This window comes from Hydra vulgaris, chromosome 12 (assembly GCF_038396675.1).
Source record: "Hydra vulgaris chromosome 12, alternate assembly HydraT2T_AEP".
Lineage (NCBI taxonomy): Eukaryota > Metazoa > Cnidaria > Hydrozoa > Anthoathecata > Hydridae > Hydra > Hydra vulgaris.
In genome coordinates this window covers 49,122,435-49,135,629 of record NC_088931.1, presented here as the reverse complement: position 1 = coordinate 49,135,629, position 13,195 = coordinate 49,122,435, and the positions used below count along the sequence as shown (strand labels likewise).

Below are 13,195 nucleotides of genomic sequence, written 5' to 3'. Positions count from 1 at the left end.
CATATTAAAAAAAAAAAGATATTTAAGATTATAAGTAGCGTTGGCAAAGCATCCCTCTTGCGAAAATAAACAAATTCAAAATAGATAAAAAAATTCTTTTTTTTTCTTCTTAACACACGTACTAAATTTTAGGTCAATTTATTGAGAAATTAAAAAAAAAAAAATTGTATATATATACATCATGGGCACCCCCAGGATTTTTTGATGTATTAGATAAGACGCTTTCATGCACTATGCAAACTATAAATTCAATTATGTTCATGCCAAATAAAAAGGCTTTGCAAAAAGTTTAAATTATTTGTTTTTTAGTTTATTATTTGTTTATTACTTTTTTTATGTCAAGAACTTTTAATATTTTTTAAGCATTTATATAAAAAAAAAGTTTAAAATTATTTTTTATTTATTTTATATCTTTTAATAGAAAAAATTTCACAAAATTTGATAAAAATATTTATGTACAAAATCAAAAATTATTTAACTATTTATAAAACTAGCTAGGGTGCATATGCGCTGGGTGAATATGAGCTGGGTGAATAGGTGCATGTTCATGCAGTGTCGAATCCAACTTTTTAATAATATTTTCTGCTAACGGCTTGTTTTTATAAACTGGAATTTTACTAACTATTTTAGAAGAATGTTCGATTTGGTTGTTATCTACTTTTCTAACAAAAGTGTTCCTACTTTTGGGTATTTCTTTAAGTTCTGCCGCAATATTTTCTTCTATAGTGTTTTTCATGTTAAAATTCTCCTTTAAAACCTTATTTTCTTCTTCGTCATCTTCAACAAGTTTTCTTGTCATTGTTATAACACCCAATACACCTACTAACACAGCAATAAAGGCGCAAACAACAGCACCAATCATGTTTTTAGTTTCTTTCCAAGTTTCTTTATGATAGCGTACTACATCCATGTTAGTCTACAACAAAGATATTTTATTGTTTTATATAAACTTTAATTTGGTTAAGTTAAATAAAAAAACAAGTTTTTATTTTAAAGCTAAGAGAAGAAGCTTTTATGTTTCATATATACTCTTACATTAACAAGTTTTTTGTCGTCGTTTAGAAACGTCGGTTCATTTTGTGGAAACGGACTCTCCGAAACTACTTCCGCAATGAGATTCTCCACAATAGCAGGCTCACCTGTTTCGTCCGAAGATGAACCTATACAAATACAAATGAATTTAAGTTAATAAGTTTTTTAACTTAAAACTAAATAGACTATAATAGTTACTTTATAATAGGTGAAATTGAGTCATCACTTTCTTGAAAAATATATTTTTTTTAATTTTCAACTTTTTTTTAAATAGTTGGTTAGTTTTAATTTTTTTAAAACATATGGTTACATATAAATTAGAGTTTTGCAGTAAAAAATATCATGATCACTGAATAAGTCTGTTGCTATTTTCCGTAACAAAGAACATATTATTTCCCATCACAAAGAACATATTCTTAAAAATAATAAAAAGTGTTTTGGAAAATTTCTAACCTTGAAAAAAAATCTTTGGTTTAGCAACATACGATATCTCTGTACTCATCCCTTTTTCAACAACGCTTTTTGGGGCACATGCTTCTAAGCTACGGCATTTAACGGAATAGCAAGCATTGTTGCTAAAATAAGCAACATCACACCCGTTCATGTTGCAACACTGTTTAATGCATGTTTTCATTGTTGAAATTGACTTGTTTGCTTTTAAAAACAAACCTGCTTGATGACCTCCAGATAACGTCACATTATGATCAATTTTACTACGGTCACATTCAACACGTTCGCCAGTTGACTCGCCTATTTCCAAACATGAAACCAATTTGCTTACAAGAAAAATAGTAATTAACGAGCGACAACACATGGCATCTTGTTTTTCACCCAAATAAACTTTTTTTGTTAAACAAAATCTAGATGTAAAAATAAAAAATTGCTTTCATAAAAGAGAAAAAACAAAAAAAAAGTGCACTAACAAAAAATATACCAAAAATTACTATGCTATCCGTATTACGTAATAGAACTAAATTTGAAGCAAGTTTTATCCTATGAGGTCGTTCATAAATTATGTCAAATTATGAACAACCCGTATTATTAAAAAGAAATATATTTAAAAATAATTTGACTGTTGAAATATTTTTAACTGAACTTTTATAATATTTTCTTTGGAGACAATAACTTAGATGTTTTAATAAAATACACCTAAATTTGTCCTGCCTAATAATTTCATTTTATCAAAAAATTATATAGTTATTATTTTTGTAAAAATTATCAGCAACTATTTAAAATCATTTTATGAAACTGTCTTTTTAAACTATTGTGATTAAAATTTTTCTATAAAATTACATTTACTGTTACCTTTTTTACTTTGATCTAAGTGTGGTTTTGCTTTATAGAGTAATCCGATATTTTTAGAAATTTTATTTTCAACCATGTTTATGTCGTCTTTCCAATTTATATTTTCATCTAGAATTACACCTAAAACTTTCATTGAACATTCTCTTTTTACGATGTATTCTCCAATAATAAGTTTTGGAAGTGCAAGAGGGATTTCATTTTTTTTATGGAGGCGGTGTTCAATTTCAGGAATTATGAGCAACGTCGGATTGTTTTAGAGGACATATGTTGTCGTGCTTATGAATAAGAAAAAAATTATACATTTCAGAATATGATGGTTACCTCACAGGAACAAGTTTCAGAAAGGTTACGAATCTTCGTTGAAAACGTAGTTAATAAGGATAAATAGAGTAAGGAAATACCCATAAACTTAAATACGTCACTTTTGAGCATGCTATTATATGTGCAACAAAAACAAGATCATTTTTTTCTAACAATCAAATTGGATAGTCTAAGTACTTGCTCAGAAAATTGCAAGTACTTAGACTATCCAATTTGAATGTGCACAGAAAATTGGAAAGTCTAAATACTTTAAATCCATGACTTTAATCGAAATGCTTTCAAATTTTGGATTGCGTTCATCATATTACGAAGCAAAGCTTTTTGAGTCTGTTGTAACATTACCCAGCGTAGACAATAAGATAGAATCAGATGTATTTACTCAGTTAGTTTTTGATAATGTTGACTTTAACATCCGTACATCAGATGGAATCAATACTTTTCACAGCATGAGTGGAATTCGATATATTACTCTTGCGCACGCAATCAGTTTGTATATAAATGTTAATAAGCAAAAGATTCTACCTACTTCAAAAGATATTGCATCTGTTGGGAAGATAAAATTGGCTACTAACAACAAGCCAAGGAGTGCAGGTCTTTAAGATCTAATTTAAAGGATGTATGTAAGGTTACACAAACTACGTCGTTTTTTGATACACCATTGCAACTTGATTTTTTTTTGAATGTTTGGTGCATGGCTTGATGTCACTCGTAGACCTGGTTGGAACGGCTATATGGCACTACCCATTGCTAAATGTCATCCGTACGAATCGTCTTATGCCTCACCAATGCCTTTAACTAATAATGCCCCAGAAGATATAAGTACATAAACACTTCGCTCCTAATGACTAATGAAAAATGCAAGAAAGCTAATCAATTAACATGTTTTGTTACTTTTGGTCAGCCTCTATTTTCCAAAGCATGCAATTTAGTAGCAACTTTTGGTATCGATGGTCATCTATCTTCGGCTGTTGTTTGACTTAGGGGTTTCCATTTAATAATGTCCTTCAGGGGAGCAGTTGACCAAATTATGTCTGGAAGCGGATTGGATGAGATTTATGTTTATGCAAAGGCTATCATGGTTCACATGCTAAATGATCATGCCTGTTATATATATGCCCAGGCACTTCAAGTACACTTCATGACTCAATTAGTGCAGCTATTATACTGCAAAAGTCAATTGAACCAATCGAAGACTCAACCAAAATTAAGATCAGCAATTTATATTCCTAGATTTTGTGCAGCATATCATCTGCAAAACATCTCAACGAATGTCCGATTATTGATAACATATTAGGCAGAATGAACGCAGCAATGCAGTCTGCTGCTGCTTCAAGTTGAAATGCAAAATTTTGAGTGTAATACTTTAATCAAGTGCAATTAATTAGACTGTTCATTAGAACAGAACGAACTGGAAACTGGCAGCAGTTGCATTGTGTGCGTCAAATGATACCACATTTTTATGCATCAGCTCACTTGCTTTTTGCGAAATCCGCACATTTGTACTTACAAAAGATGTTGTCACTTAAGTCCAGAATGTCTTCAGAAAAATACTCAATATTTACAAATGACGGGTATTTCAACATTCGCCAAACACATAAATTTTGGGCCGACATTTGGACTGACATGACCATAGAGCAGGTACTCATGAGATTAATGAAGACAATAGGTTGGCTTAAAAGTGGAAAAGATTTAACCGACAGTATTATCTTGGGATGCCCGAATGTTCAACTGTTGCAACAAGTATGAAAATTTTTGCGGTGTCACTTGAATCGTCAGAGCAGCACGATGAATGGCATAAATCGAGGCAAGCGCATGACATTTGCGATTCCAAAATCTTTGTTGAATGGATAAAAGACCAGGAACCATTTGGTGCAACCCGAACTGAACAGATCTCTTTTTCAAACGATATAGTGGGCAATGATAAAATTAAAGAGCAGGTAAAAATGACATTAATGCACAGTGACTGGACAATCAGAATTTTGATATCTTAATGGTTTCAAACCATTATAAAGATATTATAAAACAATTTAAGATCGTTTATGTACACTTAAAGTTTTAATGAATATAATAATGCTGTGGTTGATGTAGACGCGAATGTAAATTAGAAAAAATTATATAAAGAGAAAAATGTTGTTTAAAAAATCGATGGAAAGAAATAACATTTACATAAAATAGTTATAAATAGTGTACATAGCGCAAATAAAACATATAATAATAGTTAGTTGTTGCTTAGCAAAATTAGGTATCTATTGCAATAAAATAAAAAATATATTCATATTTTTAAAAAGCGCGACCTCATATTGGTACTTAGGTAAAATTTGGTAAACATAACACTCGTAAAAATATCTTCAAATACCAAAACTAGATTTTTGCTATCCGAAATTTGGTATGCGAATATGGAAATGTGATGCGATAGAATCAATTGTGTCATGTGACGAAACAACATCTGTCTCAAAATTTGTCATTGAAGGATGGTATGGATGATACCAGTGACATTTAAAGATATATATAAATGTTATGGGAAAAACTGTTGATTTGCTTTTGATTCTGATAGTCTATCTGATACCAAATAAAAACACAAGTAACGCCGAACCAAAGCAGTTTTAGCAGATGTTGTTTTTGACGAATTGATGAAAGTTCAACACTGGCAAATTTTCTTTTAAATCTTGCAATCCTTGCAAATTCTGGAACTCGTGTTAAACAGGTACAAAGAGATGCGGATACACTAATTAAACCCGTCATTTTGAAAAGGGCACAAGTCACACTTTTTTTGAATTTCACTTTTTAATGCCATTTTTTTTATTAAAGTGTTTTACATATTTACTTTGAAGGAGACACTTTTTCACATACTACAAGTTACCTTTAATTGAAAATGAAAATTAAAGTCTGATTGAAAATGGCACAAGTTCAGGACATGCCTTTTTCAAGTGAAACGAAGAGCAATTGAAGTGACGTAATCTCACTTTATTTGTTACAAAAATGGAAAATCGTGAGCTTGCTGAAAATGCATATACATCTAGAAAAAGAGTGTCTGGTATAAGGAATAGTGAAAATTACAAACACGAAAAAATAAAAAAAGCCAAAATTGCAAGAGAAGCTTATAAAAACCACAAAAGAAATGATGTGGCACCAAGACAGACGGGTGCTTCTTGCAGGTTAGTTTTATGTTCTATAATATATAATATATGATTAAAAATATGGTAAAACATCTTGATATTTATTTATTGTAATATTACCTCAATAATTTTTTTTATTTGCAGGTGTAGTTCAAAATGTATTGAGCTTGTATCTGAAGATGTTATGAAAAGTACAATTCAGTTTGTTAATAAATTTGATAGTAAAAATGCCCAAGATACCTACTTGCAGTCATTGATTGAAAAGAAGGAAATAGAGAGAAGACAGTTTAGATCTGAAGAACCTAAGAAAGAAGAATTTTCCTTTATTTATCACACTAACATTGAAGGTGTAAGAAACAAAGGAAAAGAAATGCAAGAAAGCTTTTTGCAGTATTCATGGAATTTCTATTAAACAAGTTAGACGTTTATGCATTTGCTTAAAAAAATAAGAGCAGCCTAGAGATCACAGAGGTAAATCCCAGGGATCACGATGCAACGCATTACCTAGTGGTACATTAACAAAAGTACGTGAGCATATCGAATCATTTCCTGTTAAATATGTGCACTCCTATAGTAAAGATGCATCATCTTATTATTTGGATGAAAAACTCAATGTGAAAATTATGCACACATTATACGAATAAAAATATCCAGATCATCCTGTTAAATATAAGTTTTACCTTCAATATTTCCAAGAAAATTTTAGTTTATCCTTTGGTGGAAAGCAAGTCGATGTTTTTCGACTGTGTGAAGAGTTAAAAATTAAACTAAAAAACCCACACGTTAATAACAATGCAAAAAGAATCTATTAAGCAAATATTGAGATCCACGAAAGACAAACAAACAAATTTTACAAAAAAATACTGAAAGTTGAAACTAAGTGCAATAATAATCCAAATGTGTATGAGATTGCATTTGATTTTATGCAAAATTTACCACTTCCACATATCCCTGTCGAGGAAATATTTTACCTACGTCAACTATGGCTGTATGAGTTATGCAAATACGATTTTAAAACTGGTAAATCAGTATTTTATTCATATTGCGAAGGAGTTGCTAACAAAGGTCCCAACGAAGTATGTTTTGTGCTGGATTATACTTAAAAAAATATTGTCAACGAAGCCAAAGAACTGCACCTATTTTCTGATGGTTGTGCAGGCCAAAATAGAAATCATGCCATGGTCCGCATACTTTTATCACTGGTAGCTGAACTAGGTAACAATATAAATGAGATACAATATTACATATCAAAAAGAGGTCACTCATTCTTGCCAAACGATAGAATGTTTGGAACAACAAAGCGACATATTCGAAAAAATGACCGGATTTACACACCAACAGAGTATGACAATCTTATTGCTGCGGCAATAAGATTGTCATACTCTGTTAGAAGACCTAAAACTGAAGATATTGTTGATGTAAAAAAATGGTGGCGAAATTATTATAAGAAAGTTGTATTATCTGTGGATTTCTATGGAAGAGGAGTAGCCAAGGACAAAAAGTAACATTTGGTTTCAAAAGTGTCACGTTTTACGTTCTCTAAGACCACACCAGGTTTAGCGATAACGCGTGAATCCATAGATTCCTTAGTCAGTTATGATTTCCAGCTATTGCAAAGGATGGGTACAAGACCAACCTTACCATTAAGTAGTACTCCTGCATATGCTGTAAAATTGCCTATCAATAAAAAAAAATATCGGATTTGAAAAAAATAGAAAAATATATTCCATATTCAATAGAAGAGTATAAAGATTTCTATTCAGTGCTTTTTTCATGGCCAACAACTTTGACAAACAATGAATTCCAGGAAATAAGTGATGATTAACTTACAATAATTGTTTTAATGTAATAATAAATCATTACTATTTTGATAATCTTAGGATTTTTATATACAACAAAGTGTTATTTTGAAAAAGGTATAGTCCATAAACTTAAATTAAAGATATATGTATTATATGTTGGTTTTTTATAATAAATAAAACTCTAAAAATTTATGTATGCTTTTGTTTTATCTACTCATATATTTAGTTTCTTTAGCACCATAGGCTTTTTCTTTATAAAACTTATTTTTGTTGGTCCTGAAAAGTTTGAATAAATGGACTTGGGCCTTTTTCGAAATGACGGGTTCAATTATTAATACATCAATTAATTTGTCAAGACATCGGTTCAACGAACCTGTTGTAATTATTGGAGACTCAGATTTGCTATTATTACTTGTGGCTCTAACAGATTCAACTACTAATACTTTCATGATGAAGCCTGACAAAGATACTTAGCAAGACAAAATTTACAGTACAAACAAGCTGAGAGAAGGCCTTGACAATTGCTTTAGGCAGTTGTTATTTTTACATAAAATATCTGGATGTGATTCAACATCATTTCTTAACCGTCAAGTGAAAAAGAAAGCTTTCAAGTTGTTGCACAACAATGTTGCTTTATGTAAAGTCATTGATGTATTTAACACGCTGAAAGCCACACACTAGAGCAAAACTTTCATGAACAAAGCAACATTCATTCGTGTATACCATTAGGTACAGCAGTGACGTGGTCATAACTTGGATCCACTGGAATGAGGTTGGAAAATGATAGGAACAAATCTCTTACCAAAATCAAACCATCAACCGTCATCTCCAGAAAATTTGTTGCATCTTGTGAGCAGAAACTGCAAAACTAGTTCAATGTGGGGATCGATGTGTGGATCAATGTGTTAATCAATGTGTGGATCAATGTGTGGGTCATGCCATGGAGTAGATTGCTCAAATTCTGCAAAGGTAAATGATGCTGACACATCTGATGAAGATAAAGATTATGATAATGACGCAAATAGCGATGTCAATAGTTTAGATGAAGCAAATAGAGATGTCAATAGTTCAGATGAAGAGCCAGTATAAACAATTTTCAATCAAATGTATTAAAGTTTGAGATAATATAACTATGATAATTTTGTAACAATTTGACAAACGTGTAGTTAAGCTATTGATCAATATACAATATACAATATCAAAATACAATTTTTTAAAGTTTCCGGTTTTTTTATTTAATATTTGTATATGCAATAGCATTTTCTTCCAAGCAAATTTCTCAAAGACAAGTATACCCGTGGGTTTATTATAAACAATTACTTTGTATACCGACATGTATAAAACAGTTATTGAAAAAGCATATTCGACATACTACATTTTTGTTTCCTCAATAACAAATTACAAGACTCAAAAATTTATTTTCTAAGTGAAAGGCAAACTTTCATATTTTAAATTGGGTGCTGTATGGGCAGCCATCTTGGATATTGACAGCCGTTTTGTTTAAAAAAAAAATAATTGTGAAAAATGAATAGCTTGACCTGAAAAACATAATACTAGACGCAAAAATTATACTTCAATTTGTTGATTGTAGTATAAAAATTATATTTCAATTTTTATACTACAATCAACATGCTGAGATATTGTACATTTCAATTTTGACTCTGTTTTGACTGCCATCTTGAATTTTGATAATTACTTCGTTTATTCATAACACTAAAAGGTCGGAAATTAATTTCTTGACATCACAAACGAAATAGTAGACACGAGAATCATGTCTCAAAGTTATCTTCAATCTCAGATATTAAAAATTATAATTTGTATGTCATCTAGGACGCCATCTTGGATTTTAGTTAAAGCTCGACTTCATTTTTAGCCGATTTTTCTAACATAACATGAGTACCTACAGAACATTTCCAAGAATTTTTAGTTTGCTCCTAATTTTTTCCGGGTCAAAACCTAATTTGACTGGGCTATATCCAAATCATTTTCATTTTCTTAAAATTATTTATGAGATTATTGATTGTTATGATCTTATTTCATTCTTTATATTTTTTTAAATATCTATCTAATTCATAGTATGTAGTATTTTTTTAAAAACTGAAGTTGTAATACGGTGCTTAGCGTTAAAATAAAATGCCTTTTTCTTGCTCCGGCTATTTTTATTTGCTTATTTGCATAATATCTTCGCTGGTATAACACAGATGTCAGTAGTGTTATGTTAATCAGATCAGATACCCAACTAGCACACATACGTTGATAAAACGTTAGAACAATGTTTTGCGTTGCGTTGACCTAACATCGACCGCCAACTTTGTTTTTATATCGTTTTGGTTACAAATGCAACGTCGCCAACAACCAAAAAACAACGTTGGCTCAACGTTGTATTTTAAATTTATTTGTTTTATATTTTTAGTTTATATATGTATACGCATTTCATATCATATATTAATACGTATTTATAATTGTATATATATATATATATATATATATATATATATATATATATATATATATATATATATATATATATATATATATATATATATATATATATTATATGTACTTATACATATATTTTTCATCCATTTTGATGAATCATTACTTGTTTATACTTATTATAACAAATGTTTAGACTCTATAATTACATCTGATTAATATTTCGATATTTTGCTATATTAGAAAGAGAAAAATTTATTAGCAAAATATATATTCATATATATTTTCATAATCAACTGGAATATTTGAATGAAAAATAATTCTTAAAAATTATACAAATATATAATTGTATATTTGCTTTATCTCGATGCAAACACAACGTTGATCCACTGTATATAATCGAACGTTATTCCAATGTATATAGATCAACGTTGATTCAATGTATATAATCCAACGTTGATTCATACACTTTAACGTTGGATTAACGTTGCGTTATAAACATTGGATGAACATCGATATACATTGGATCAATGTGAGGTTATACACAATTGGTCAACATTGATCCATATGCATTGGATCAAGATGTCAGTAGTGTTATGTTAATCAGATCAAATATGTAACAAGATCTCAGTAGTGTTATGTTAATTAATCAGCAGCGTCTATTATCTGTCAACAAAAAGATATTTTTGCATGAAATCAAAAACGTTAATTTTTCAAAATTTAAACTAACTAGTTTCAATAAATTACATCAATTTTCATATAATTTAATATTTTTTGATTCTCTTGCAATTTTTTTTTTCTTTTTTAAAAAAAAAAAAACTCTCAAATAATAATAAATGAAAAATGTACATTATACCGTAAAACCCCATAATTCCGGGTGTAACCTAATTCCGGATGGTTTTAGTAAAAAGTTTCATAGCTCGCTTTTAAGCGAGTTATATTAAAATATAACGAATTTATGAAATACTTTTTTTTTATTAATAAACGTCTATACCAGAAAAATTGAACAATGTAACAAAAAAAATTATATAAAAAAGATCTCATAAATAAATTTCATTAAAAAAATAAGCACTATTTAGTGCAGAACTTTATGCTGATAACTTGAGTTGTAAAAAAAATTAAATTACCATTTGAATTAATTGAAAAAAATTAAAAACAAATTAGCTACCAGAAAAAAAAAGTTCAATCTGTGCCGGGTTTCAAACTGTCGAAAACAACAATATTGAAAATTTATTTGATTCTTCAATAGTATCAAGTCCATTAGTTTTGGGAAATGTTACCAATACACCTAACACACCGTGAAGAATGTCAAATCGTGAATTTTTGCTTAAAAGCTCTGCTACTTTGTATAATGCTGTTTAACAAGTGGAAAAAGATATAAACAAATTGGTATTAAATATACTTCGAGATCAATTGACACTCTAAATAAAAGAGTTCAAAAAGGTGAGAGAATAAAGCGCCCAGCTAATTATAATTTGACTTCGGCGGATGCCATAGCTTACGATGAAGCTAAACAAGAATCAAAAAAACCAAAATTAAATGAACAAGCTGCAAAGATTTTGACTAGAAAGCAAAAAAAGATTACCACTGCTACTTAAAAAGCAAAAAATTCACAGAAAACAGAAGAAGAAACAAAGTCAGTCGGCTAAAACACTAGGTAAAAAAGGTCGAAAGACAAAGAATCAATCAGAAGACCCACATTTACCTCAAGCTTCAAATAGCCGTTTAGTATCTGATGATCGTCTTTTTTATTCTTATAAAAGTCATTGGGCAAATAGCTTAGATAACCAATGGCTTGCATGTGAGCAGTGTTCTAATTGGTCATGCATGCGTGTGTCGTTGATTATCGCCCAACTATGGAATTTATTTGTAACGAATGTGAATAAAATAAGATATTTTTTTTTTTTATTTAAACAATTCCATTTTTTTAATAGATTAATTTAATTATTTTAATGTTAGTATTAATTGTGTGTGTTTTTCTATATTTTATACGCATATGGAATTAGAGACGTAGACAACTAATTCCGGATAAAAGCAATGCTTTTTAAGAATAAAATAAAATAGAGATTTGAATTACAGAAATTAAGTTTTTTTATACTGTTCGATTTCTCTTGTTACGAAGTTTATTTATTTTCAAAAATTATTCCGAATTTTTTTATAACGAGCGAGTTATGATGAAATTCTGAACCATCCATAATTAGGAGGTTTTACAGTAATTATTATGAGTAAAAATAATTAAAAGTCTTTAGTATAACATTATAATAATTACGAGTTCAAAAAAGTCTATAGTGTTTCAATGATATTTTCTGATAAGATTTTAAATACAAAATACAAATACAAAAATGATTTAAAAAAAACTTTTCCTAACTTTATAAAAATCCCCCTTATCATGCAAAGTTATGGGCGGTTGTCATAAACTGCGAATAAAAAGTATTTAAAAGTTTAATTTTTGAACTAATACTGTTATTGTTCTAAATAAAAATAGCACTGATCACGAAAGCAATATCCTACAATCCTTAAAGCTGCAAAGTATTTATATCTTCACAATATTATTATTCCATTAATTAGTTTAAAGTTATTTCGTTTAAAGGTGATGTTTTATCTGAGCATAACTTAAATATCTGTTTTCACTTTTGAAAATCGAAGTTTCTTATGTGTATTAATACAGAGCCGATATATAACTGTTAATATATAACCGTGAGGAAAAGCAGAAACATGGAATTTTATTTCAACACGCAACATCTACTCTCACAAAATGTAACTAAGCACACGCTATAGTTACCATTAACGCTCTGTTAAAAAAGCTTCTGAGTTAATTTTTATTTTTTTATTATTGTTTATGCCATTAATCACAGTTTAGACCAAATAAAGTAATGCTTAAGTAAACAAATACTCAAATATAGCTTAAACACAAAAAATCTTCCTATATATATAAATCAATTTAATTTTAATGAAGGTCTTTAAGGGATAATAGTTTATTAAGTTTTATAATTGTAACATTTAAAACATCGATATAAAGTTCTTACCCCTTAAATAAATGTTGATTTTCTTTTCCACATTAAACAATTTTATAAAATATATTTTGCACAGCAGAGAAGAGCAAACGCGTTCTTTAGTAACGCTTCGTTGCATTTACCCATGACGTTACTATCATATGTCTCAGTTATTACAATTTGTTGAAAA

The 13,195-nt window shown here is 29.3% G+C and overlaps 1 protein-coding gene across 1 annotated transcript; it reads right to left on the bottom strand.

Annotated features, from left to right (window-relative positions):
• Positions 1 to 389: 389 nt before the first annotated feature.
• LOC100199026 (uncharacterized) lies at positions 390 to 13,179 on the bottom strand. The gene is made up of 4 exons (XM_065813555.1): positions 13,039 to 13,179; positions 1,486 to 1,892; positions 1,036 to 1,160; positions 390 to 916 (listed from the first exon to the last, which is right to left on the bottom strand). The coding sequence occupies exons 2-4, from the start codon at positions 1,844 to 1,846 to the stop codon at positions 491 to 493; spliced, it is 912 nt and encodes a 303-aa protein (XP_065669627.1). The 5' UTR covers positions 1,847 to 1,892; positions 13,039 to 13,179; the 3' UTR covers positions 390 to 490.
• Between the last annotated feature and the right edge of the window lie 16 nt (positions 13,180 to 13,195).

What these genes read in the sequence shown, in the direction of transcription:
- LOC100199026 (XM_065813555.1), bottom strand. Translation starts at nt 1,846, where the DNA reads ATGTGTTGTCGCTCGTTAATTACTATTTTTCTTGTAAGCAAATTGGTT. An exon ending in ACCAAAGATTTTTTTTCAAG is followed by an intron (nt 1,161 to 1,485) that starts GTTAGAAATTTT and finishes GTATTTGTATAG; the next exon opens with GTTCATCTTCGGACGAAACA. An exon ending in ACGACAAAAAACTTGTTAAT is followed by an intron (nt 917 to 1,035) that starts GTAAGAGTATAT and finishes TCTTTGTTGTAG; the next exon opens with ACTAACATGGATGTAGTACG.